This window comes from Serinus canaria, chromosome 7 (genome assembly GCF_022539315.1).
Source record: "Serinus canaria isolate serCan28SL12 chromosome 7, serCan2020, whole genome shotgun sequence".
Taxonomy (NCBI): Eukaryota; Metazoa; Chordata; class Aves; order Passeriformes; family Fringillidae; genus Serinus; species Serinus canaria.
This window is the reverse complement of record NC_066321.1, coordinates 18,204,298-18,230,539: the sequence shown is the minus strand read 5'-3', so window position 1 is coordinate 18,230,539 and position 26,242 is coordinate 18,204,298. Positions and strand designations below refer to the sequence as shown.

At 38.4% G+C, this 26,242-nt stretch overlaps 1 protein-coding gene and 1 long non-coding RNA gene across 11 annotated transcripts in view; one reads left to right on the top strand and one right to left on the bottom strand.

The window, feature by feature from the left end:
• Positions 1-1,910: 1,910 nt before the first annotated feature.
• Positions 1,911-15,279, bottom strand: LOC127059831 (uncharacterized). The gene is made up of 4 exons (XR_007778016.1): positions 15,213-15,279; positions 13,111-13,236; positions 2,913-3,024; positions 1,911-2,187 (listed from the first exon to the last, which is right to left on the bottom strand). It is a non-coding gene; the product is annotated as an uncharacterized LOC127059831 (long non-coding RNA).
• Positions 15,280-16,616: 1,337 nt separating this feature from the next.
• Positions 16,617-26,242, top strand: part of LOC103814404 (sodium channel protein type 1 subunit alpha) — a 59,939-nt gene continuing 50,313 nt past the window's right edge. For 9 of the 10 annotated variants that reach the window (XM_050977032.1, XM_050977030.1, XM_050977027.1 and 6 more), the window contains exons 1-2: positions 16,623-16,886; positions 23,528-23,646. In XM_050977032.1, coding sequence (XP_050832989.1) covers positions 16,623-16,886; positions 23,528-23,646 — 383 coding nt within the window. Of the gene's footprint in view, positions 16,887-23,527; positions 23,647-26,242 lie in introns of all 10 variants that reach the window. The other variant, XM_030240751.2, reaches the window with a different exon arrangement.

Here is a 26,242-nt window from a genome sequence, read left to right as displayed (position 1 = left end):
AAAATGGGTTGGTGTTTTCTGTCCCTACTGAAAAACCTCTTCAACTCTGTTTTTTTCAGAAATGCTTATTTTGTGGGTATGGTGTCAGACTCCTGAGCTATATTGGCTGATGTTAGTGTTGCATTTTTGGACTTGTTTATTGTGTTTTTCATGCCTGACCAATGTGTTGATGTCAAGCACAAAAGAAAAAAGGCTGTGCTAAAAATTACTCTGAAATCTAATGCAAAACAATAACAGGGTTGCTGTCAAGACTGACACCCTGATACTTTATTCTGCTGAGCCTAGTTTGTGTGATCTTGAATATTTGGTGAAGTATTTAGATACAGGAAGGCAAGTCAGAAACAAGCAGCTTTAAACTGGTTGTCCTCAGTTTGCCAGAAATTTTTTATTATTTTGAAGGAAGTATCAAGGGGAGTGGGACAGGGAACTAGGGGAATTAGGAACTTGCATAAGGCATAGTCTAATCAGAACAATTATAGTGAAATTCTAGGAAAACAACAGCAATTTGCAAAGTGTCTGGTGCCAAAAATAAAAAAACCTAAATGTCTATGATGACTTAAAGAAAAATTATATAGATAAATGTATATCAAGAAAATATATATCCTATCAGCTGTTTGAAACAATACTTTATGTAGGGGCAAGGGTAGTTTATTATTGATCACTGAAACCTTTGTTGAAATTATCACATAAAAACATAAACTTGCTTTGAAGTTTCTGAAGTTGTAATCATCAACAGCTGAGAAGCTAAAATCAATTACAGATTCTTCTATTCTTAAAATGAAGATGGCCTTCAGCTAGAAAAGCTTCCCAGTATTTATGAATATGCACTCAGTGCACGACCCAGTGCCAAGGAGTTTAAAGGACAACTGGCTGCTGTGGACCTCTAAGGATGGCAGTGCTGCTGCTTTCCACACTGCACTGCATCCTTCCAGCAGGCAAATTCTAATCCCAGAGTTTTGTACATTCATGACAGGACACACCATATTTAATGGGCAAACCCTCATAGCTTGGCATTGAATTTTGTCCTTTGAATTATATTTTAAAAATCCTTCTCTGTCATTTTTGGGTGCCTGAAAATGAAGACCTGAGATTAACTAAGTGTGAGTGTTCTCCTGCCCGTAGTTGTGAGAAATAGCCTGTTAATAATCAGGAGAAGTGGGTATTTTGTAAATTCTTTTGAGAAGAGGCAGAAATCTTGACCTTATTTTTCTGTGTGCATTTAGAACTGTAGCAGCCTCATGGGTTAATGTCTTTTCCTTCATTTTATTCATTCTCTGAACTCCAGCCCCAGCTCATCTGTGGGAAAACATATGGTGTCTTTTGGGCTAAATATCACAAAGAGAATTGTGGATTGTTTTCCGGTAACAGAAACATATTCTGCCTTCTTTTTCTTCATTGATAACAGCTTATGCAGGTGGGAGGCAGTGGCATTCCTCAAGAGTCCTGTATTTGACCTGTAGACTTTCTGTTGGTGCCAAAATGACTACAGCAGAAGAAAAACCAAATTAAAAATTGAACAACATTTATTCACACTTCTAAACTGAGACAAGCAGTGTTATGGAGACAGTATGACATACTAGAGAAGGAATACCATTAGGCTTTTTTTAGCATAATACTTTAGAGCACTTAAGAGATCACATTGCTACAAGAGAAAAAAAATCCTAAAGCTGAACTATTCTAAAATGTGGGGAAAAAAGAACCTTTGAGTAAATTTGATTAAAATCTACAGCTGATATTTCTGGCTGAACATAATATTGTAGGGAGATGGGCAATATCATGCAAATTCTCTAGATGTTTTTTCCCAAGGCCCAATAATTCTGGTATGTTACTTCCATTTTTCTAGTTCTAAGCTTATTCTTTGTAGCTTTCTATCCATAAAAACACATAGAAGTTGGGTGGAAACAACTGAAAATTTGGTATGAGTGAAGAAATTAATTAAATAGCAAACATGGACATAGAAATCATCTCTCAATCATACTGGAGTTAATCCATCTGTAAAATACACTGATCTCTTTTTATTCAATATGAGTTATATTTGTTGAAAGAATTACAAGATACATGGGTGTTCACTGGTTTTAGGATTGCTGTCTTTTACTGATTACTGAGTAATTATTTCTGTCTTCCATTTTTACCAGTGTGTGGTGGTTTCAGGTCCCCTTTTGTGCTCTTCTGAAATTCTGTTTAGCTCTGAAAAAAAAATTGATTTCATTTTGCACTTGTTAAGAAAATCTGGGTAGAAACCTTCCCTGCAATATTAAATATAATTTGAAAATCCACAATTCTGATTCATCCACCCTGCTATTTATTTTTGTAATTTATCAGCCCCAGAAATTCTCTCTCTCCTTCCTCTTTCTGCCATGAAATTCTCATTACATTGCAGTTTCAGAACCCAAGTTTCCATTGTTTTCTGTCCCTGCAGTATCTAGTGGATCTCTAACCATCCTTCCAGTGCTCTATTTTAAAGTGTTTCCATCCCCTTTTTTAATTAATTTCCTCTTTTTTTGCACAAGTCTCTGAGAAAAGGACAAAATCCTTTTATTTTTAGTCTCAGAAACACCCAGCTCAGTTTGAGATCCCAAGCTCTATCCCTTCTAATTCCCTCTATCTTTGTAATTTATATCAGTACCTTGTAAACATGCAGGCCAATCTTCATCTTTCTCTTACTCCTTCAAGAGACTAATTTGCTTCTAGAATTGGCTTTTTAAAATTACTTTGTAACACAAATAAAAAAACCTGATGATCGTCCTCCTGGTAAAACAAAGCCCAACCAAACAAAACCTCAAATCCTGACAAGGTCAGAAATAAAAATATAGGAGTAAATGCAGAGGCTCGTGTGACTCAATTATTTAATAACTCTAATAATGGCATTGGTCAAAGAGGACAAATCAAAGTAGCAACTACAGTACTGTTACCAAATGTTTCCTTCTGAGAGAGAGCCTTCATTTACTTTTCAGTCTTGTCTTGGCAGCAAGATGAACTAGGAGGTCTCTGAGCTCTTTTTTCCAACCTGTTTTTTCTGTGAGTCTGCAAAAAGAAGGAGATATCTGAGATATAACAGGCAGTGTGCAATAAATCATAGGGTCCAAAACAGACCCACTAAAAGCTATCTTCACTAGGATTGCATAAAAGCATGTAAACATCCCCTGAAAATATTTATCCTATGGTATAAACACTCTGCAATGCTTCAAGTATACCAAGAAGGAGCAGAAAATGTGTCCTTAAAAGTTACTAAATTTCTTAGTGTTTCTTTTAGACATAGTCTTTACTAGGGAGCCATAGCAAGTGTGTGAGCACAAGGGGTAGAAAAAGGGTATTTGCAAATCTGATCAAATTTCCATACTGTCTGGAGAATAGTACACATTTAATTAAACAGATTTTTAAATTGATAGTTTTTCTTTATAGAAAGATCTAGGACACTTCTGAATCTGATTAAATAAAGTGAGTGTAGCAGAGCCATTTCAAAGTTCTATTTTTAATGTTCATATTCAGTATTTTTCACAGCTGAGAAACCCAGTCTGATACATTTATTTTCTGAAATGAAACCTAAATAATGCCATATATATATAACTTAAAGTGTGCAGTGATGAATAGAGACAGAGAAGTCAATAGTGGGTACATTGACAATGCTTCATTGAAAAAGAAGTCATACAACAACTTAATATTTTTTTCCTTAAAAAGGAACTATGTGATCCAAGTCTAATCTAGAAACCTTGAATCTGAGTTTTTTTGCCTTCAGTTCAATTAATTTTCTTTTTACATACACTGGGGGAATAACCTAGAAAGAATGACCCTTTATTATATTTTCATAACTTCATATTGCCTCAGAACAAAATACTGCAAATCAACTACTCTGAATTACTGAAGCATCTTATCTGAAAGAAAAAAAAACTTTACTCCAAGAAAAATTATCTGTGTATCACATCTTATTCATTTTGGCTCAGTCTAAGACCAGGACTAGCTGGCACTGGGATATCCTGTGCCTGCAAGGATCTTTATCAGTCCAGTGGCTGCTGAGCCCTGTCAGCAGGGTACTGCTGGGGGGAGCTGACTCTGGAGGTGTGTTCCCAGACTCCTTGGGAAGCTGCTAGGAGGGAAACTACTAATCAAAATGAGTGAAAACTGCCTCAGGATCAGCTCTTTCTAGCAAGACAGGGGATTGTGTCCCCAGATCCAAGAGTATTTCTTCCACTGATTAATCTATTGGCTTCTAAGCTATGGAGCAAACAAAACCATTACTACTTTTATCCAAACATTATTTTAAGGTTTTTTATTTCAAAATCATTTTTGAAACTCTTCTTACAGCACCAGTAGCAGTGGTGCTACCTCTTGGTTTCCCAGTGCAGCCTAGAGGGAAGCATTGCCTCCTGTGCTCTGCCAGCAGCAGCATCCTCCGAGGGCAGCGCTGCCACAGCTGGCACTGCCCAGCCGCTCCAAGGGCACACACATCCTGGGGTGAGCTTTCTAAACACTGGTGAATGCTGTATGTAGTGCTACTCCTAAGGATCCTTGCAGTCCCTGGGAGCCCTGTGCAGCAGCCTGGCCAGTTGCTGGCTCTCAGGCAGTGCAGCTGGTGCTGTGCTCTGGGTTCTGGCTCTCCAGCTGCTGCCCAGCCTGCCCGTCTGCCACTTGTGGGCACTGACCTCACACTTGCCCTCTGCTTTCCCCTCAAGCAGGTTGCTGTACATCTGTGAAGTCTAAGTTCAGACTACTACTGTACCAGCACTAAATCATATTTAATGGTTCTGCTGGGAGAAACAAAAATGCTTACTGCCCAAGAGTAGAGAATGATAAAATATGAGACGTGCTAGCAAGAGAAAGCAAAGGAGAGGGTACAATACCTGCTCTCTTATGTCTGCAATTCCTAGACAATAACAATGAGTTTTGGGGGAAGAGGGAAAAAAAGGCTGAGGAAATGCAAACCAATCAATTTTTAAAAATTTAGTGGAGTAATAAACACCAACTTTTATTTTTAAAAGCTATTTCATTGTTCCAAAGCAATCCTTCTTCAGGTCATTCAGCTCTATTTAACTCTCTAATAGAGTTTTATTCAAAATTTTCTCTCCCTCCTCCTTTGATTGCCTTGCACTTAATGTTTCTCTGAAGGTCTCAGCTGTGACAATTATTTCTCAGGGTTATATGCTTTGCAGAATTCTGAAATGCAGGAAATTGGTCAGTTTTGGGAAGAGGTATTTTCCTCCTGTGATTAAAGTAAGATTGTCTGTGCTATTAAGACTGAAATTTCATGTGATATGTCTAAGCCTATATATTCAAGTCTGTATTTTAGTGCTGAGGCAAAAAATACAATGCCTCTGTACAGAGTGACAAGAACTTTATATTGACTTTTGTGTGAATTCTTGATTACTTAGCACTTTGGAAAAGGATGGGTTATGCCTTTAGCTGTCTGTTCAGATAAGTTTCAGATAGGAAATATGAGCCATTTTCTCTCTTTCATGTGAGAAAAGATTGTGAAGATGGCTAAATAAGGGCTGGGGGCAGTGCAACTGTGGTTAGCAGCATTCTGAAGTGAAGCCCACAAAGGAAGCTCTTTAGAGATCTGCAGGTCTGTGCTGCTCTGTGTAATGCTTTAATTCAAGTGGCTTTACTGAAGCAGTATTTGTTACCTGCTTTGGGGGATTACAACAAACAGATTTCAGATTTTCTGAGACATTCTTGTATCATCCCTGTTAAAATTCCATATTGCAGTGTTGTAGGGCGTATTTTATTTCTGGAAGTTTCAGGAACTTTGTTATTAAAAACCTCCTGCTCTCTGGTTGTGCCAGACTCAATTCTGAGCCCTTGCCTTCATATTGCTCATCTGAAGTACACACTCTTGAATTTTAACACTTCTTAACATCCAGGTTCTTACCTGCAAATTATTCTATTTCAATTTGAGGCCAGCATTGCAGGTTGGCTTGGAAGGGTGTATGGGAACCTTTGGGTGTCTGCAGCAGGCAGGAGTTCAGCCATGGAGTGTAGGATCCCTGTCTGAATGTGCTATTCAAACCCAGAGAGGGAGGGAATTGCTGCTCCAGCCATGCTATTTGAATGAGATTTGGAAGTGTACTCTCTCCCAATCTAAGTGTAAGGAAAATGCTCAGATGTCACAGAGGAGGATGTCACAGACCTTTAAGGTGATGAAGTAGCTTTGGCACCTGAACAGCCAAACCACTGAAGAGTTTTGGAAGGTATCTTAAAAAGAAGAGGTTAAAAGGAGCATGAGAAAAATGAGGGATCTTTACAGATAATTGTATCCCCTGCATATGACTGGAAATCTTCCAAATTCCAGTGTTGATTTAAATTGAAACTTTAAGCAATGGAGTTAACACCTAAAAAATGAAGAAAGGCTGCTAAGGGCTTCTGAGAGGCAATGAGTCTGCTTTCTGAGAATTTATACAGCAGGATGATGGAGCCCAAGAAAATAGCTAGAAAATAATTCTGAATAAGGGCATCATTTTTTGATTAGGGCAAAGAAACTTTCTTGGTTTTTTTGTAAGAATGATGGAAAACAGACCTTAGGTCTGTATGGCAGCAGGAGGAGTGTAGTGTGATTTATAGTTTGGCTCCAAAACTTAGACAAGGACATTTGACACATATGAGAGCCAGATTCATTGTGACTGCTAGTAGCACAGGCTCCACTAACCTCAGCAGCCCTTAGGCTTGGTTGCCTTTCATGTGCTGAGCTGCTGTGGTAAGCACTCATAGTCTGGGGTGAGTCTCTCCATCTAGAAACTGAAGCTAGTTACACCAGCAACGGCAGCAAAGTCTGAAGGAATTAAAACTTGGGTCAATTGGACTGCATACAGGATAAACAGGATGAGTCTGAAAGAAGTCTGGAGACTAAAATAGCTACAGCTACCCATTCTTCCCACTTTCAGCAGGGTTCATGTGGTTTGGACAGCTTTCTGAAAAGGTAAACTTCACAGGTGTGTAAACCCATTTATCTGCACATGGCTGGCTGCTGTTCAGGGCACAAAATCAAAAGTAATTCAGGAGAGGCTTTGCTAGAAAAGTTCAGATAGCTGCAGATTTGGAGGTTTGAAAGCATACTGTCTCCCAAGTCCAGAAGAACTGCCTGTAAAAGGCAGTGCAGGCAGGTTCATGTTGCCTCAAGAGCTGCTTGTGACATAATACAGTTTTGGCTGCACTCTGTCAAATATAGCATAGATGTAGCCAGAGCAAAATAGGCAGCAAAACAGATTCTTAGCATTTCATATTGCTGCTGATAAATCTATGTGTTCATGTTTCAAAACAAACATCTTAAGATTTGATAATGTAATATACTGCACTTTTTCACTGAGGTCCTTTTTCATTTTCATACTTCCTGATGAATTTTAAGAGTAATAAATATGGAAAACTACATAAATGGGTGTAACAAACCAGCTTCTGCTCAAAATTGCTAAGTACTGGAAATTATTCAGTATTTATGCTTTTCATAAGCTTTTTCCTCAAAGTCAAATTAAAATCTGTTTGATGTAATTTCTACCTATGATATAAAGTCCCCAATTTGTCCTTGATTCACAATGAATGAAACAGGAATATTTTTAAGCTTCTTAACTGTGCATGTTTCCCTCAGACTTAAATGTCCTTGGATTCATTAGAGCCATGACCCCACAAATTGCATTGATCTCTTCTCTGACAGTGTTCACTGTTGACATACTAAATACTAGTTTTCCATAACTGGATATTCTTATCTTTATGTATCTTCCAATATTGTGCTCAAGTGCATTGAAAAATGGTTTTTGAAAAAGGAAGTTTCCTACTTTGGTTTCTCACTGTAAGTTTATTTATCCAAATGCTTCTGGGTTGTCCATGCACTACCTGCTGGACCATTGTTCAGCTCTCAGTGTGGTAGGAAATGGTGCCCTGTCTTCAGAGACACTGAACAGGCAAGAAACATGAAACATGACATGCTGAGGAATGCCTCTCCTCATTTTTCTCAGCTGGGTGTATTGTAAATCAATACCTAGCTCTGGGAGGTTGAGTGGCTGAGGCTTTCTCTCATCTGGTAGGGCTAGAACTAATTTTCATACTGGTCTGCTAGCAGTGGAGTTAAGAGTTCTGGGAGGCTATTACTGATTATAATCTATCCTTATTCTATTTTAGATACTGCCCTGGACACCCAATGGCAAAGTACCAGAAGGCATTGCCACTCACTCTGATAAACTAAAAATGATTAATGAGAAAAAACATTGCAAAACACTTTAATCCCTAATACAACATTAAAAATGACAATTTAGAATGGTAAAAAACAGTTTCAATCACAAATTCAAGAGTATTTTCAATTAATGAAAAGGAAAAAAAGGGTTTGAATGAGAATAGCTGAAAGTATTTTAATTACCCATCACAAATCCTACAAAATGGGAAATCTGGTATTTTTCAATCAGAAAAGTTGAGACTGAAAGAGATATTATTTGCTGATATTGCTTGCTGTGCTCTTCACTTTACCATGTTGATTCTCCTACTAGAGCTCTCATCTTACAGGGGGAGCCACATGAACAGTCACATTGTACAGAACTTATAATCTGTCAGTTTGAATTCAAGGTGGAATACAAGATAGAAAACTTTATTAAATACTTCATTGAACTTTATTAAATACTTTATTGCTTCATTATCTTCATTAATGGAGTTTGTGTACATTTGATGTGCACTAAGTGATATTTTAAAAAACTATAGATCTCAAACCTCTTTCCTTTTTTATATTTCTGTACCTACATTTGAGAATAACTTATTTGCAAAATAATCACTAAATGTGCACTACAATTCCAGGTTTAACCACATCGCTTAATGCTGTATTTGATAAAGTAAATTTTGCTTGCTTTCAGCAGGTTACCTGATCTTCAGAAAACTACCAGACAGTGGCTCAGAATTTGAATGACTGGATGTTTTGCTTCAAAATTTTTTATCATTTCTGCTCTTTATAAGTATATATCAATATTTCAGATATTTCTAATGAATGGTTTTCCATTTTTGAATAACAGATGGTATCTTGTGATATTATCTTAGTTTTACATTTTGTCTGTTTTCTCAGTACACTTTATAGCATTAAGTTCCTTCATTTTCAAGTGTCCTGGGCTGCTAAACGTTTGAAGTTACTGAATAAGATAAAATAAATAAGAATACATAATGTATTCTTATTTATTTTAAAGAAGAATGTTTCTTTAATTGTTTTCTCTTGACCAATCATAGGATTTAAAAAATTTCCCAAGTTCCAATAGCACTAGATTTCTTAGTCTATAATTGTACTGCTCTTGGCTTTTGACTGTATTATTTATTATAGCTTTACACTTCCATCAAAAATCAACTTAACATGCTGAACATTTATTAGACCATAAAATATTAAATGACTGGAAAATCACCAGTACCTCAAAAGACAAAAAAACCTTGAAATCTTTGCTTTTAAGTGAAAGTCAGTGTGGCTAACAGCCTTCACTTAATGGCTTTCAAACTGCTGCTTCTGCAGAATTACTAATTCCCAGGTCCTGCCTTTCTTGGCAAATCTGAAGCTTTTTCCAGTAGTGCATTGCTCAAAGGATGGGGCAGAGGCAGCAGATGCTCCTGCTGCTGCTTGTAGTTAACCATTTAATAGCATAAACATTTTGTTTTTTCTAGGAATTTTCAGGATTGTTTTACCCTTTATGCAACTGAAAACACTGAGTGCCATGTAGAAGCTTTTTAGATCTTAAAGCAAGCTGAATATCCAATATTCAATAGAGTAAATGAACTCTGCAACTATACTGCCTCTAGGGGACAAGGTGCCAGGGCTTGAGCATTGTCATGTCTCTAGTCCACATCATGTATGGACACAAGGCTGGGACATCGTGGCCTCATGAGTACCCACTGAATGAAAACTTCCCCAAATTACATTGTACTATGATTGTTAATTCAAATTTTGTTAAAAATCAGTTCAAACCTAATCAGGATATGGATGAGAGTCATTTACTTGTTTATTTTTTACCAGGTCTGTGTTTAGGAAGAAGTTTCTTCACAGCAGTGATGCGACTTTTTAAAATTTTATTTTTATTTTGAGAACTATATGAAAATATATAAAATACTTTTGAAGTGAACTTAAATTGTATCTGTAACAACAGATATTAATTAAGCTACTGTAAAGCAAAATTGCCAATCTGAGAGCAAGCCATTTCTCACATTTTATTAGATAATTATTAAGTTTCAAGAAGCTTACTAGGAAACACCAGAATCCTCCTATTGTTGGTAAAAGGGGTTTGTGTGTTCAGAATGACAAAATGCAGAGGGACATGAGGGCAGAGCTGCAGAGGAGCTGCCTTAGCAGGATCAGAAGATGCCAGTGACCAAGGTGCAGTGCCCTGCCCACACAAACAGAAATGCAAATGTCAGGTATTTACAGATTTGTGCTACATGCTGCTTGGCATTAGCATACAGAGTGCCAATTCATTTGGAAAACACTGAATTCACACCTAGCCCTTGCATTTGTTGCATCTCATAAAACCTGAGACATGCTGAGGGCTGCAGAAGGGAGTGAGGCCACAGAACCATCCCAAAGTTGTGCAGAGGCAGCAGAGCTTCCTAAGCTGCAGAGCTCCTTTGTGGTTTCAGCATCTCCCATCCTGGAGCACTCTGCTCTCCCAGGCAGTCTGTGAGATGGATCCTCCCTCTGGATGCAGTAACTCAGCAGGTGGTGCCCAGCTCCTCACACAGGACAGGGGGCTGGGGCTGCTCCTGCCTCCTCTCTGCACAGGCATGTCCTGGGGCATGCTTTGAGAGTAAATGTGTAAAATCAAGGGATAAGTTTCAAAAGCTACTTTCATATGGTGTCTGGACTTCTGTGCTGTATAAAAAGTAGAAGTTTCTACAATTTGGGGGGTTTATTACTTCACAGTGGCTCCGTCATTGTGCATGAAAAGCAGAAACTCTTTTTGTTTTCTTAATTATGATTGATTTTTTTTCCCTGTGGTCTTGTGTGTTAAACATGTTCCTGTTGCTCCTGCATCTGCTTGACCCAGGAAAACCTCAAGAATGAAATCTGTGCTTGCTAAATTTGTTAGAAAGTAAATAATTTTTGTCATTATGTCTTTCAGGCTTCTGGCCTTTCCACTGACCATATGAGATAGCAAGTACCTGAATGCTGTTAATGGGTCAGGCAACCCACTAATTTGAGTATGGCAATGTCTTTGGGTTTGTTAGCTCTGCAAATTTTGCATCATTCCAGGGTATGGAGCAATCTGTTTTCCATCAACTTTTATTTATTTCCGAAGCATGGCAATATGCCAAGACCAGAACTTTAATCTTGTCTTAAATTCAATTTTAGCTTAATGTCAAATGAATCAGTAGCATTATGTAATGTACACTGCATAGCCTACATGGCTTTGTTTGTTTTTTTAACTGAAGAAAGGGATTGTTATGTTTGCTAAGGTAAATATAAACAGATGTTTAAGACACAGATGTTTAAGAAAATTAAACTTGAGCTAGTAATGTAGATTGCCAGTAAAAGGGGTCAGTGCTCTGATCAAGTGAAGGAAAGCAGAAAAATTGCTTCTCTGTACTGCAGTCATTTGCTGCAGGAGCAGAGTAAGCAGAGAATCCATTCAGCTTGGTAGCAGTCCAGTAGTTCCAAGCTATTAAATGCATTTGCTCAGATGGAGTACTAATGCAGCTGCATTGTGACTTGTCCCATTAAAATATTTCCCTTCTTTCTTTCTATGAAGCTGCATAACTAATTTTGGTTTTTTCAGCTCTAAAATAAAAAAGACTTGTTTGCAGATAATTAGGCTTGGAATTAGACTAGCAAAGCAGTAAGCTGAAGCAAGCTATTTCTTTTTAATCTAAAGCCAAGCCTAGTACCTATGTTTTGGTTTCAAGATACATTAGTTGAATTTTAAAATATACAGAGAATAGCAATGTTAGCAATGCATACAAATATATAACTAATAGAGATGGATAATATGCTGTGCCTACATCATAGGGCTTTCTGATTTCCTCTAAACAAGACACAATGACAGGACTGAAAGTCTAGGAGTTAGTGGGAGAAAAGGGAGCAGCACACAGCTCACAGGGGGCATCCTGATTTCACCAGCATGGGGGTTTTGCTGGCTAGTTATCTTGTTGGGGAAGGCTGGCTTATTTTACTTTGCTTTCTTTTTCAAAACTTATGCTTGTATTTTCTTCCTGAGTTAAAGAAGTTAGGTGTGAGTGAACATTAGATCTAAACCCTCTTTTCCCATAGTTAGTGCTACTTTTTTTCTTCTCATCTAATATACCTCTGGTGATTTTCAAATGTGTTTTCTCAAGGGAATTTACTAGGTATAATAGAGAAATAGCTCTAGCAGCAGGGATCAGAAGCCATGATCACCCACCCAAATGAAAGCTTACCTTTAAGATTCCAAGTTCATGTTTTCTTACACACCTTCTTTCTACCCCATTAATCTTGATTTCATTCCTGCCCAGTAAGCTAAGCAATGGTTCAACAGTGTGGATATCAGAGACACGAGCTGCAGTTCCTATCCCTGTCTGTTCTGCTTTCTGGCTGCTGGGCAGCCCAGACTGAGCACTGAACTGCCCTCCTGAATCACACAGCTACCACATGGCTGTTTGCAACTCTGTGGCAAATTAAATAGTCATCCTCTCCCCCCATCACTCCCCTTCAACAACCCTTTCTCTGTGTCAGGTTAAGTAATGGAAATACCCAGCTGCAAAGCATAAACTTCCACTCAACTGGTATGTACTGTTTGCTCACTTCCAATATTTCACATAATTTATTTATAGAGCTCAGTGCATATCTATGTACCCTATTCTGATGTCTGCAGTATTACTGCACCTACCCTTTATTTAAAATTAATATGCATTAAATAAATGCAGTTATCCAAGTCTAAGTAATGTAATGCAAGCAAGCCCTTGTGCCAGATCTGCATTATCCATGCTGAGAGGGAACATCAAGAAGATGGTAAAAAAAGATATGGAAGAATCCTATTATTAGTCTGGTAATATGAAAGTTTCCCTTAGAAAGCTGTCCATGAGAATTAAATTTAATTTTATATGTGAGCTACAGGGAGTCATAAAAAGTTGTATAGTTCCAACATTCCAGTCTGATTCCTGCCCTTCTGCCAAGCGTGCTGCTTTGGATATCCTACCTACCTTTGCTGCCTGCAGTAACCCTATAATTGAGACAGACAGGAGACACACAGGCTTGGTTCTGAGGCTGCACATGCAAAACTGGAGTGGCTTCCCACAACTTTCTTCCTCTCCTCCCGCAAATCCACCCTGTGAGGAAGGTAAATTATGTTTATTCAGTATGCTGAAGACAAGAATCCTAATGACTTATTGATAAATCAAAAGTAATGAGAAGCTGTGCCAATAAATGATGCAAATTATTATAACATGGAGATCTGGGCTCTGTAAGTTTACATGTAGATTCATTAGTTTATCTTTATCTTGAAGCAGTTGAATTTTAATTCATGGCTGATGTACCAGAAGATCAAACATCAAAGCATGTTTCAGTTTCAGATTTAGGTGTATGGATAATATCAAGAAATTCACTTGCTGAAGTTTAAGTATTGCAGCACTGTAGTTCTACATGTATGCTAAGGTCCTCCTGACCAAATGCTCCAGAAACTCTTGTTGTGAAGGTATGAAGGATATGCAAGCTGACAGTACTAGATGATATCAGATTAGGAAATAATCTTGTTCAAGCTTGTCTCTATTTCTGAGAGTTATGCATTGTTTAATTGACTTTTTCAAGAAGTAGTGTGTAACTGATTTGAAATCATTGTTTGACAAGGCACCATCTCTTCATCTGTTTCCAATATGTCCCTTTACTTTGCCTAGAAAAATTATTAAGATGGCATTTGAGACTGTAAAGGTACACAGATGCTCTAGGGGTGTTTGATAGCTTATTCTCAAAGAATGCATAGATCTAAAATTGATGTGCACAGTAGCTCCCAGCCAGGAGGGCAGGGATGGTGTGTGTGTCACCCAGCTGATCTGGGTGTGCAGAGCTAATCCAGGGCAGTTCTGGCTGCCTCACACTGGGTACACGTGGGCAGATCACTGTGCTCTGTGCAGTCACACACATGCAGCTGAACAGCTTCTGACTTACTCTGCTTGTGATCTGCAGATGGTCCCACCCCTGCACGCTGGGTGTGCTCTGCAGTTCCCTGGCTTACAACAATGTACACTGCAAAGTGGATGTGAATATATTTTGCCTGGGAAATATCAGAAGAAACAATGATTCGATTGATTCAATGATTCAATGATTCTATTATCAAATGTTCTGAGTACCTTATTTTCCAAAATTTGAAGTGTTTCACATTGCTCGTAAGAAGGTTACTCAAACAGACATGGAAATGTAGAAGAAAAAAAACCTCTATAAAAGATTAGGAAAGAACCTGGTAAGAAATTAATATTTTGGGTATTCTTTTTTTTTTTCCTATGTTGAATTACTAGTGATGTGCTAAAGAAAAAAAAAAAGAAGCCCATTTGGATAATGTAAGCAATCTGTACTTATTCAATTAATATTTAATAAATCACTTGGTGGAAATCAGAAGGATAGCAGTAGATTAATTGGTCTGGTATCAATTTTTATCCATCCCCATCATATATAAGTGAGAATAAATCAATTTGCTATAGTAAAGGAAATACAAACCTGGTAGTTAAGCACTGCCATATGAGCAAAGAAAGTGATTTGGGATTAAGACTGTAGTAAATTCTGTATGTGTTTAGTATCGACTTTTAAATTTATAGAAGATTTCTCTTTGCAATTCTGAAGACTTATCATTGAAATGTGTGAAGAAGGGGAAAAGGTATCTGGAATATCATCCTCTAATCTGTTAAGTAGAGGATAAAAAGTAGGTAATCTTCATAAAGCCTCCTGAAAGATGTTAAGCACAGCCTACTTAGATTTAGTTACATCTAAAGGTGTAGCTAGCTAGCTCCATGCACATTTGACAGACCAGAGAACATTCTAGGATTAATCATAGAAAAATAACGTGGAGTTCCTTTCTATATAAAGAAATACACATATTATTAGACAAGACCACAGCATTTGCTGATTTTAAACTGGTCTATAAACACAGTAGCTGAATCAAATGTTTTTGCAACATAATTAATGGCAGTGAAGCATTTTGTTTCTGCGCACCTGCAGCAAATCCTGAGGTAATCCTTGTCCTGCCTGCCAGGTGGGGACATTCAGCGAGCCGAAAGGCGATCCTGACACAGCAGGCTGTGCTTGCAGCTCTCACCTTTGCTGACGGCTCGCTGCCGGCCCGTTCGCTCGCAGCACCCGAGATCGCCCTCGCCGCTGTCAGCGCCTCCTCCCGCCGCGCCTTCGGCCGCGGGCCGCGGGCCGGAGCCGAGGGGCCCAGGGAAATGGGAAAGGGAAAAGGGAAAAGGACCCTCCTGGGCCTCACGAGGGGGGAGAGGGAAAGGCAGACATGGAGGGGAGAGGGAGAGGAGAGGTCGTTGTCCCTTCTTTTGCCAGAGGTAAACAGAGCCATGACACGGGGAGCTGAGGGCTGTCTAGAGGATACTCTCGGTGTGGAGAAAGGCAAGATTTTAAATCTCTTTTAACTGAGGTACATTTTCTTATATCCTCCCATTGGGAGAGAGCCGTGTAATTCCTTTGCCCTTGGAAAGAAGGGAAGCTGTGCAGAACTGGCTTTGGCATGAGTGTCTACATGGGTCAATACTTGGTGTTTGGTGTGAGATCAGCTCGCTTTAATTTTTTTACAGAGATAAACTTGCACCTTGATTGTTTGAAAGTCATTCAGACGTGAGGGATATATGCACCACTGAGAGCCCAAATATGCATTTCATTTGTATGTCTGGTGTCATCAGAAATTTATTCAGCACCATGGAAGATGCCAGATCTGTAGTCTTAAGAATTCATTTTTTTCTTTCTGTTTTTTTTTTTTTTCCCAACAGGTTTATTTTTGCAATTAAAATGTATAAATAAACATGTATACTAAAATACTTCCAGAATTTTCCAGTTACAGCTATTTTATAAAGAACCGGACACAGTAACAGCTAAACTGAAATAATACTTAGTAATTGCTCTTCTTCTTATCTAAAATAATTTCCCATACAAAAATTTATTTGGAATCATTACTTTAATACTTCGTAATATCCAGACTTGATTTTTTTTAAATGGAAGTTCTGTTTTTGCAGTGCTTGTTTTCTGATACTTTTGCTGATCTCAGTGAAATTTTCTGTGTTAGCTCTGTTGAACTGTTCTATTTATAGCTACCAATGTAATCCTGATTGATTCTGGAGGAGTGTGATTGTAATATAACTAGAGTTGTGAGGAAAGAATGCATTTGATTATTCTTAACTATCATACTTTTCCTCATTTGGAGTAAAAGACTAGCATAGTCCTGAAGCTGAGAAATTTTTACAATTTCAACAACCAGTGTAAGAACAACACAAGTGCTTCTTACTGATGCCTAAACTGCTTACTTTGTCTTTCTTTGCATAATTTTCAAATTGTGCCTTTTAACAATTCAATATAGAAAAACAATTGCACTTGAAAATAACTACTACATCTTTCTTACTTGGTGATTTCAACGTGTTTATTTGAATTTTATTTTCTGCTTTCTTTTAGCATTTTCCTATGCAGAAGAATAAATGGTAATTAAAATGTGCAGGATGAAAAGATGGAGCAGTCAGTGCTTGTACCACCAGGACCAGACAGCTTCCAATACTTCACTAGAGAGTCTCTTGCAGCTATTGAACAGCGCATTGCTGCAGAAAAAGCCAAGAACCCTAAACAAGATCGCAAAGACGATGATGAAAATGGGCCAAAACCAAACAGTGACTTGGAGGCAGGAAAAACACTCCCCTTTATATATGGTGACATACCTCCAGGAATGGTGTCTGAGCCCTTGGAAGACATGGACCCATATTACATCAATAAAAAAGTGAGTCTAATATCAATCCTGTTCACGAGCCAGTGTTTGCAGTGCGTTATCAAGCTCGTTTTGTTTTCTTGGAGTGGATCATAGTGGATCAATTCAGCATGGTAATTTTCAGCCATTTGCCTTAATGGTTACTAGCTTTTCACCCTTTTCATTTACCTCTAAATTTATTTCCTTGGTATAACTGACTTTATATCAAAGGATCACTTATATCAAAGCTGAAGCATAATATGTGATCTTTGATTCCAAGCAATATGTAATACCTATACAACCATGTGGATATGCAATACATATATACTTTGTGAACTTCTTAAAAATGAACATACATTCATGTTGAGTACAACAAAATTCTCCAAGCTTCTCCAGATTTAAAACTGACAGCATGAACTGATGCATAGAACATTTTGTTCACAGCAATCTGCTTTGATAGCAAATGCTTAGGAAATTTATGGAATCAATAGGAAAACAAACAGATAAGCACTGAATGTAACAAAAAGAGCATAAAAACTGATTTTAAATTTTAGTGAAACTGGCCTTGGGCAGACCTGGAATTCTTTCAGAATGGTCCTGTTGCACAGCCTATAAGCATCAGAAAAATTTCATGCCATATAGCTGTAGCTAGATTGGTTGATATTTAATTACTGCATTCTGTGATTGTAAAAACTGTCAATATTATAGGTGCTATTTTGACTTTCACAAACTACTGTGTTCTAAGTGTCTCAGCTTGCTAAATTGCATGTGATTTATGAGTCCTATTTTGACAAGAGAGAAAATACTGTGTGAAAGAACAATTTTTTAATCTCTATTATCTGGTGCCTCTGAAAGAGCCTTTATCTGCCATTCACAGCATATGAAGATTTATCTTCAAATCACAGTTCTACTTTTACAAAGATAAAAGATGTGTTTCTATAAAAGCAGGCCTTGTGGATTTCTGCACTAATTGTGTCTGTTTAAGATACAGTATTCCGTGTAATTTTATCCCTACCTGCCCACAGCTCATCCTGGACCTTTAAAGCCAAATCAGTCTGTCTTATTTTTCTGACAGTGAAAACAGATACATGATAGGTATGGCCTATGATAGATACGCCTCTCAAACCCTTGGGAATGGAAGACCCTTTCAGTCCCTTCAGTCCCTTTTCACAAAACCTTACTAAATCAGCCAGCTCTGGTGATAGAATTGCAAGAAATGGAGAGAAACCAGCTGAGCATATTCAGTCAAGTTTGTGTACTGTTTGAAAGGAAGAATCTTTTTATTTGCACACTAAATTTATATGGTCCAAATACATTCCTCCCTGGGAGAATATGTGGACTGCTGAAGTCCACATATTCTCTCTATGCACATGCTTTAATCTTCTACAGGATAGAAACAGAAACAGCCCTGTCAGTCTAAGACAAGGCAAAAATTTCTCAAATGCTTCAATTCTCTCTGTTTTTTCTTCCTTCAGTAAGAGGAAAACATAACAGAAAATCAACACCTGTTCATAACAGAAAATCAACACTTATTTCAATTTTCCCTGTAATTTTACTTTAAGATGTCTAATTTCTAAATTTTATTATCTAGCTCTATGTGAATTCTGGAAATACTTATGTCTTGTTTCACCTGTATTTTGAAACTATTGGCAGCAGTTGATGCTCTTGCAAGTCTCAGTAGGAGAAATAATTTGAGAAAAGCTTGTAGCAGGAGTAAACATCTCTAGGAAGATGCATAGAAGAGCTCAATGTATTTATCTCTGTAATGATTAACATTTCAGCTTCTTCTTTACCCCTCTCTGAATTCCATCTTGGTAAGCCAAGAAGTTCATCAGCACACCCTCTCCAAAGTGACAGTGTGACAACTGCTGCACAATCATTAGAGATGTTGTGTTTCTCCATGGTGAAGCATCTATCTGAAATGGATCTAATGAAAAACACCAGAATAAAGGAAAATGCTTATTTGCACAAAGGATTAGGGCAAGAGTAGAGGATTAACCAATGCCACTGTTTTTTTCAGAGCTCTGTTAAGATCTCTGTATAAACTATAGCTGATTTATTGACAGAAACTACCCGAAAATTTGGCTTCCAAACATTCAAATAGGGAACACAAACGGTTGCTCAAAGCACTGGTCACTATGTTTATTTGGAACAGCTGTATAGGAATTTTAGGAATATTTTTATTACAAGCCTGGGTCATTAATGAAGTCATCCATCATTTGCCTTATATGTAAATATTGCATATCTCTTGCTTTTTTTTTCATATATACCAAGATTGATCAAGCTCACTGTATTTTTCATGCAGTGAATGTTTAAATGTCATCTAGAGTGTTTTATTTCCATCCTTGGCACTGCTTTTTCTAAGCAAAAGGTTTGTGCGTTCCATGATTTGATGCAGTTTAATAGAGAATAAGACAGAAATAAATACATATTTTGAGCTGGTTTGAGAGCCCTAATTTGAGCCTGAGGTAGACTTGAGATAAAAAGTTAAAATAAAAAATCTTTTAAGAGAAGCATAATCAAATGGGTATAATAGTCTTATGGTTTTCTAAGTGTTTCTATGCAAAACCCACCATAAAAGAGGACATATCCATACTCAATGCTAATCTGAAGTTGAAAGGAAAAGGAAAATATTGATAACTGCAGTTTGACAGTAGTACAGCCCGTTATAGCAGGTTTACATGCTTGGTAGTATTTTTGATTTGCACTGTATCACAGGTAGCCTGAAAGTCAGCAACTGTGCCCTTGAAACATAATTATTTTATTGTAAAAGAATAGAATAATGTTCTCCTATACTTATGACATCATAATACAGAAATGCTGCTGACTGTGGTAGCCAATAATGCTGGTCTTTAGAACTGTGAGATTTAGCATCCTGAAGGGTTGCAATGGTCTTTTTTCTCTTTTTTTTTTTTTTTATTTTAATCCAAAATTGATTAAAAGTGAACAAGAAGTTCACTCATGTTTTGTGTTCTGCTTCTGTATGAGTGCAAATCAGTGTGTTCCCAGTACGACAGTGCCTGCCTGCTCGAGCTCAGGCTGCCATCACAGAGGATCAGCAATGTTCACTTCATTGTCTGCAGAGAACAGAGCAGCTGGGATCCCCTAAGATCCTGACCTGCAGGCATGAATCAAAGTCTGGTCCTCTTGGTTTCACACTTTAAGGGCTGGCTCTTTTCCTCTCAACCTGGGCTGCTACATTCAAGAGGAGGGAGAGAATAGGTGGAACTAAAGTGGGCAAAACTTTACTTTCCTCCTGCTGTCATAGAGCTATAACATTGTTTATTTCCACTCCATGCCCTGCCTCTTGCCAGAAGGATCTGAATGATGTCTGTCAGCAAAGATGCCTCCTTTTCTCCTGGCATTTGATACCAGTCTCTAATCTGATCAAATCACTAACTCCTGGGTTTCCCAGATGTGTCTTGGGTTGCAAAAAACCCAAAAAGGTTCTTTAGAATTGCTTCAATTTATTACACCAGCAAAGGTGAATGCACTAGTGGTTCTGGATATTTTCACAGCTGTGAAATAATTTTTAAGTGGAAAGTTCTAGTAAAGCAAAAAAAAGACTTGCTAGAAAACATTATTTCAAAAGATAACCACAAACCCAAGCAATGGAAACTTCTCCTCTGCCATGAGTGTCCTGTTCTAGCTGCTGCAGAAGCTGTTCCAGAGATGCTGAGGACCCAGCTCAATGTTGTATCTGCTCCTGTCTTTCAGAAGGTGGGAATGCAGTGGGGTAACACAAATTGCACTAAATGTAGCCTTCCAGAAACTACATTTAAAGCTAACTAGGAGGAAGGAGAGGAGAAATAAGGTTTTGGGAACTCCTTATCCCAAGAGGTTCTCAGAGACCTTATCTTTATTCAGTGTTGACTCTTCTCTCTTAGCTACATCTTCTCAAAACACTCCTCCTCCTCCTCCTCCTTTGCCCTGCTAGGAATTCAGTTTCTGGCTCTATTTCAATATGGCAGAAGATGGATTGGGTTTTAGGTTACAGATGAAAAAGCAGCAAATCAGGGACTTCCTTTCAGGGAACTCTGAATTTATATTTGCACTCACTTTGAGTGTGAGTCAGTTTTGTGCCTTTATATAAATGAATAAAACATAAGGCCTGAAATCTATACATAATCCTTCATATAAAAGCATTCATGTTACAATTTATTTAGAATTTATCTAGCTTTTCTTAGTGTATGCCTACTTTGTCCTGACAGCTTTGGGTACAATCCTTCATGTTCATCCACACTGCCTACACATTGGCTTGCATCTGGGTTGAGTGTGGAGTGAGATTGAGCAAGCATAGCAGGGAGCTTACATAGGGCATATCAGCTCCTACCTCCTACCTTTTTAGTGAAAATTCTCCTTCAGAAATAAGGTACAGTTTTAATTCATATTTAAGGCTAGAATTTAGAGGACCAACAAAGTCATTCTGAAAGCCCAAGTCACAAAGATGCTTTGAGTGAAAAATTAAAACTGAGGTAGGGAATTTATGTCTTGTTGGTTCTGCTTATGCAGGGCAGCAGAAAGTAGAACAGCTAAAATAGCAGCAGCTTCCAACTCAGACTGGAACTGTGCCAGCCTGCTGTTATTTTCCATAAGGCATGATAGAAAGTAGATGTATGTTTAATATACTTGTGTTCAAAGATTTTTTTAAAAATGTAGGTTGACTAAATGAAGTTGCAGTAGTCTTAAATACAGAGTTAGTAGGAAGTGTGATTTTTAATGCATTTTGTCAACTGCCTCATAACTACAAAAAAGAGCATGAGCTGGAGGCATCCGAGATGTGAGTCCTGGGGGCTGGGGACAGACCTGGCAGAGGAAATTCACCTTCCCCCTGGGGGTGTGAGGCTTTAAAACATTGTGCCAAAAAGTCATTCATCTGGTTGGTTGCTTCAGTAGTTGAAATGAAAGCTTCATGTAAGGTCAGGTCACCTGCAGGCTGTTACCTGTAAGGCCAGACTGGATGTGTAATTTGGAAACATTAGCTCAGGCTGTCCTCAGCTTCACATGCAGTTTCTCCATTTCTGTGCAGAAGTGGGAAATCATATACATATCTTATACATTCCTACACATTTTGAGTTTGTACTCAAGACAGTGTAAAGTCTGCCTGGAAGTGTCCCTTCCTCCTAGGGGGCTTGGTTTGTAGGAGAAGGTGTTCTGTGTAGAGCTGTCATGGGGGGACAGCTCAGGGAAGAAGCCACTGGGACTGGAGCAGCTTTTGCTCACAGTTTAGTCCTTGCTTCTCCTCTGCCTTCAGTAAAGCCCCATCTCCACATCTCTCTCCACTTCCTGTGTGCTCCCAGACATTTGTATCTGTACTTCACAGTCCATATATTCTAAACTTTCCAAATCTCAGCAGACTGAAGCATTGTCCTCCTTGAACCTCCTTGGCATATTTGCCCTGCCTGCCAGCCTTCCTGGAAATAGTCCTGTAGTTCACTGCTTACAGTCTTGAAGCAATACTTGATGTCATGGACACCAGAGGAAACCAACATACCCTTGTCTACACTTCCACTGGAACTCTAGCTTACAGCTCATTTCATCTGCAACTTAAAAAAAAATCAGGGAGGCTTTCTCATAGCTTATGTGCAAAATATGCAACTCTGACAATGGACAAAACAAACAAGGAAAAGAGTTATTTAAGATATTTTCCTTTAATTTAGTTTGAATTTAGGTTATTATTCTTGCATCATCCCTTTCACTGGATGCAGATTTCTTCTGAGTTACTGAATCTTCCTTCCTCTGCACTGTTTTTGATTCTCTTCTGATTGATCTTGCAGTTGAAGAGCACCTTAGTGACACAAAAGAACCCGACAGCCCACATTTTTTTGTTAGGGCAGGAGCAGCTATGATATCCTACAGTGGAAGAGAAGCAGTATTTGCAGGGTTTGCTCTAACACTGTTTATCTTTGACTCATGGATTTATTTGAGACATTTAACCTACAGAGTCTTCTACAATCCTCTGAAGTAAGGCTTGAATGCCTGCAAGTTCCTCTAAGTTTGATTAGCTCCATAGTTATTAAAAGCTCATTTTTTAAAAAATGTGTTTTCTGAGAAATTTTCACAGCTGAAAACCACAATTGTGGAAGAGGATCATTTGGGATTGTCTCTTGCTCTCCTCCAGTAAGGTATATTCAGATTTCCAGTACTCAGAGACCTACCTAAATATGGCTGGATGTGTTACTGCTATTTCCGTCTCTCCTTAGCACAAAACCCCAAAAATCAAACAAGTGAATAGCCTAATAAATCAGTTTCCAGAAGGATTCCTAGTTAGTAAGATGAAATAAAGCCCACAAATAGGGTGGGATACACCACCACATCCTGCTTGTACTGTTTCAAGCAGTGAGAGATTTCTGGGGGAAAACATAAATAAAATTACAATTTCAGTTAATAATTTATGCATCTTTATTTACAAGAAATTCATGAAAAGGAATATTTACTGAGTTTGTTTAAAGAAGTAAAACAAAAAAGTAATGAATTGAATTTATTGCATTTTCATATGTTAGAATCATCAGGTAAGTACTGGAAATAATCTTTATCTGAAAAATTATTCATGGTTTTTTGTATTGACTGTTCAAAAATTTACAATTTTGGTGATTGCTTACTTGTAACAGTTTTTAAATGAGAATCTACAGTGAATAAACTCTGATCAAATGTCTTTTCTTTCTCTTTTCCAGACCTTTATAGTATTGAATAAAGGGAAGGCAATCTTCCGATTCAGTGCCACCTCTGCCCTGTACATTTTAACACCCTTCAACCCTCTTAGAAAAATAGCTATTAAAATTTTGGTACATTCATATCCTTTTTCAGTGGTTGTTCAAAATGAAATGACGAAAACAGATAATGATTTCATCATAAAGAAAGGGCAGGGTCCTTCTGGGGCTGCCCTCAAGGTGTGCTGCAGCAGTGTGCCTGAAGCCTGCCTTGTGCAGGCTGGTTCTCACATTCCCAAACCCTCCCAGCTGCACCATAAGCCTCTGCCAAATTTCATGCATTGCCAGAAAGCACAGGCAGCATTTCTGCAGGCAGTTTGCAAAGCATCTGCACATGCAGATGGTGGACAGACTGGGGGACCATAACTGATGGGATGGTGCACAAGGAAAAGCTTTAGACTGACATGGGGGAGTGCTGCCTGGTGGTCCTAACAAATTGATGGGAATTTCTAGTGGGAGATGTTTTGGTGCAGTTGGTTTTTTTGCAGAACCTCAGGACTGAGAAATGTAGTTACCAAATGAAAATTTCAGTGTGACAGGATGACTTTTAACGTTGAACAAATAGTGAAAGGCAGAAGCCTTATTAGTAGAGACTGCTGGCAGAATTTTCTAAGTCTTTGGAAAAAGTAAGAAACAAGGCTGATGGCAGCTGGCTCAGAGCACCCTTTTCTCTGAGCTCTGGGAAGTTAAAGCAGCTTGAGAGAAGGGTAAGGTGTCAGGCTGGAGAGGAGTTAGGGAGCATTTGGGGACAGTAGCTAAGGGAGTTGACAGAGACCTACAGACATGGTGGTGGTGATGGTGAGAAAACACAGCCAGATTCTGTCAGATTGCAGCCTCCAATGAATGCTCATTCCTTCACATGACACTGGTTTGCAGTACCTTCCAACATTGCATCCGGCTGAGCTGTGGGCAATGCTTTTCACTGGCATATTGGTTGCTGAGTTTGGTCTTGGTTTTAAGTTCTGCTAATTGTCTTCAAAGAGTATCCAGCTGGTCTTGATGACAGTAAGAACAAAGGAAATTCCAATAGACAATGTGTAATTTTAGTATTTTTCTTTCCATCTATGAACTGATCAGGTAATTTAACTCTATCATAGGAAGAGGTTTTCTTTCAGTATATGGTCTGAGTTCTTCTTACAACCAGCTAACTATTGCAGGAGCTATTTTTATCTTTGATATAGGCATAGGATTGGTTTTATTTAATTTAAAACATAAGAATAGATGTGCAGGTTCTGTAATTTTCTATTTTTTAAATATTATTCAGTATAGTACAAACACTGCAAATATTGAAGTGTTTTAACTAAGAACCATTAAATATGTTCCTTTTTACAATTCAAATCTCAGCTATTTATACAAGATTAGCTACCTACATAAAAAAGATGAGGGGTAAAATTGATAATTATTTTCAATAATCCTCTGATTTTTATAGACAAACTCTATTTCCTCCACATTTTGTGTCAGGTGTTTGGCATTTTGGCCTTTGTAACAGAAATGTGCCTTTAACTTTCAGTGTGATTAAAGACAAGTGTTGAGCACAATGGAACTAGCACATTGGTTAGAAAACTGTCACCTGTCTGTCCTCCAAATCCTCTGAACCTCTGTACAGGTGCTCTCATCACATGTGCTCAGACACTTGAGCAGATGTTGCTGCCCTGCAGAGAAACAGAGTGGGTCTCTTTCCAGGGCTCCCAGACTTTCCCTGCAATTATTCTCACTGCCAGTAGCTATTACAATACTGAATACAGAAACTGGTAACAGCATCAGTTTCTCTCTGCTGACTCATCTTCTGGTAGTCTGCTTTTTTTTTTTCCCTCTTCCCTTTTGTCTGCCTGACTAGACTTAAGGTAGAACATGGAACTGAGGAGGCAGCACGTGAGTGATGGGAGATGGCCAGGCTTTTAATAGGAAAAATTAGGCGAGAATAAGTAGAGTGTTGAGCAGTCAAAAAAAGGGAGGTGGCAGTGTTTGGAGCTGCAGAGTGTTAGAGATTTCTGTTAGAAAGAACTGGGGAGGTGCTCTAGAGAAAATGTGTAAGTGCTCCTGTGCAAGGCTCTGGAAGCCTAAATTACAGTATTCCTCAGTGTGGCCTGATTGCCAGACAGTATCTGTGAAACCAGTTGGCAATATTTGGTTTTTTTCCCAATTTTTTCATCTTCCACCAATCCACACAGTCAAGAAGAGACTTCAGCTGCTCCTGTAATAGATTAGCTTGAGGCTGTGTGGTGCCTCTGCATGCCTGTATGGAAAAAAGACAGCGCATTTCCATGAAGGAGTCATCATAGATCAGATTTTTTTTCTCTATGTGTATAGTTGAATTGTATAGAACACAAAATAGTAAATAAAGGGAATATTGAGCTTGTAAATCGATCACTCAAAATGTGGGATAGGACAGGAGAGATGCCCAGACATTGAATGTGTCAGTTAGTTTGAGATTCCCAGAGGAGAAATGGTCAGTCTGTATTTCTAAGTATTTTAGCCCATAGGGAGCATCTGCTCCCTTTCAGAGTGAACAGCACTTTGGCCACTTTTGGCTCCCAGATGTGCCAGGTTTTGTAAAGAGTGAGCAATGTGCAAGGACCTGCCTGTGCCCTTGTGATGAGTGGTACCATGGTACTGAGCTGTAAGCACCCAGCACACTGCACAGGGGTAAAACCTCAGCTCTCCTCAGAGCACATTGCA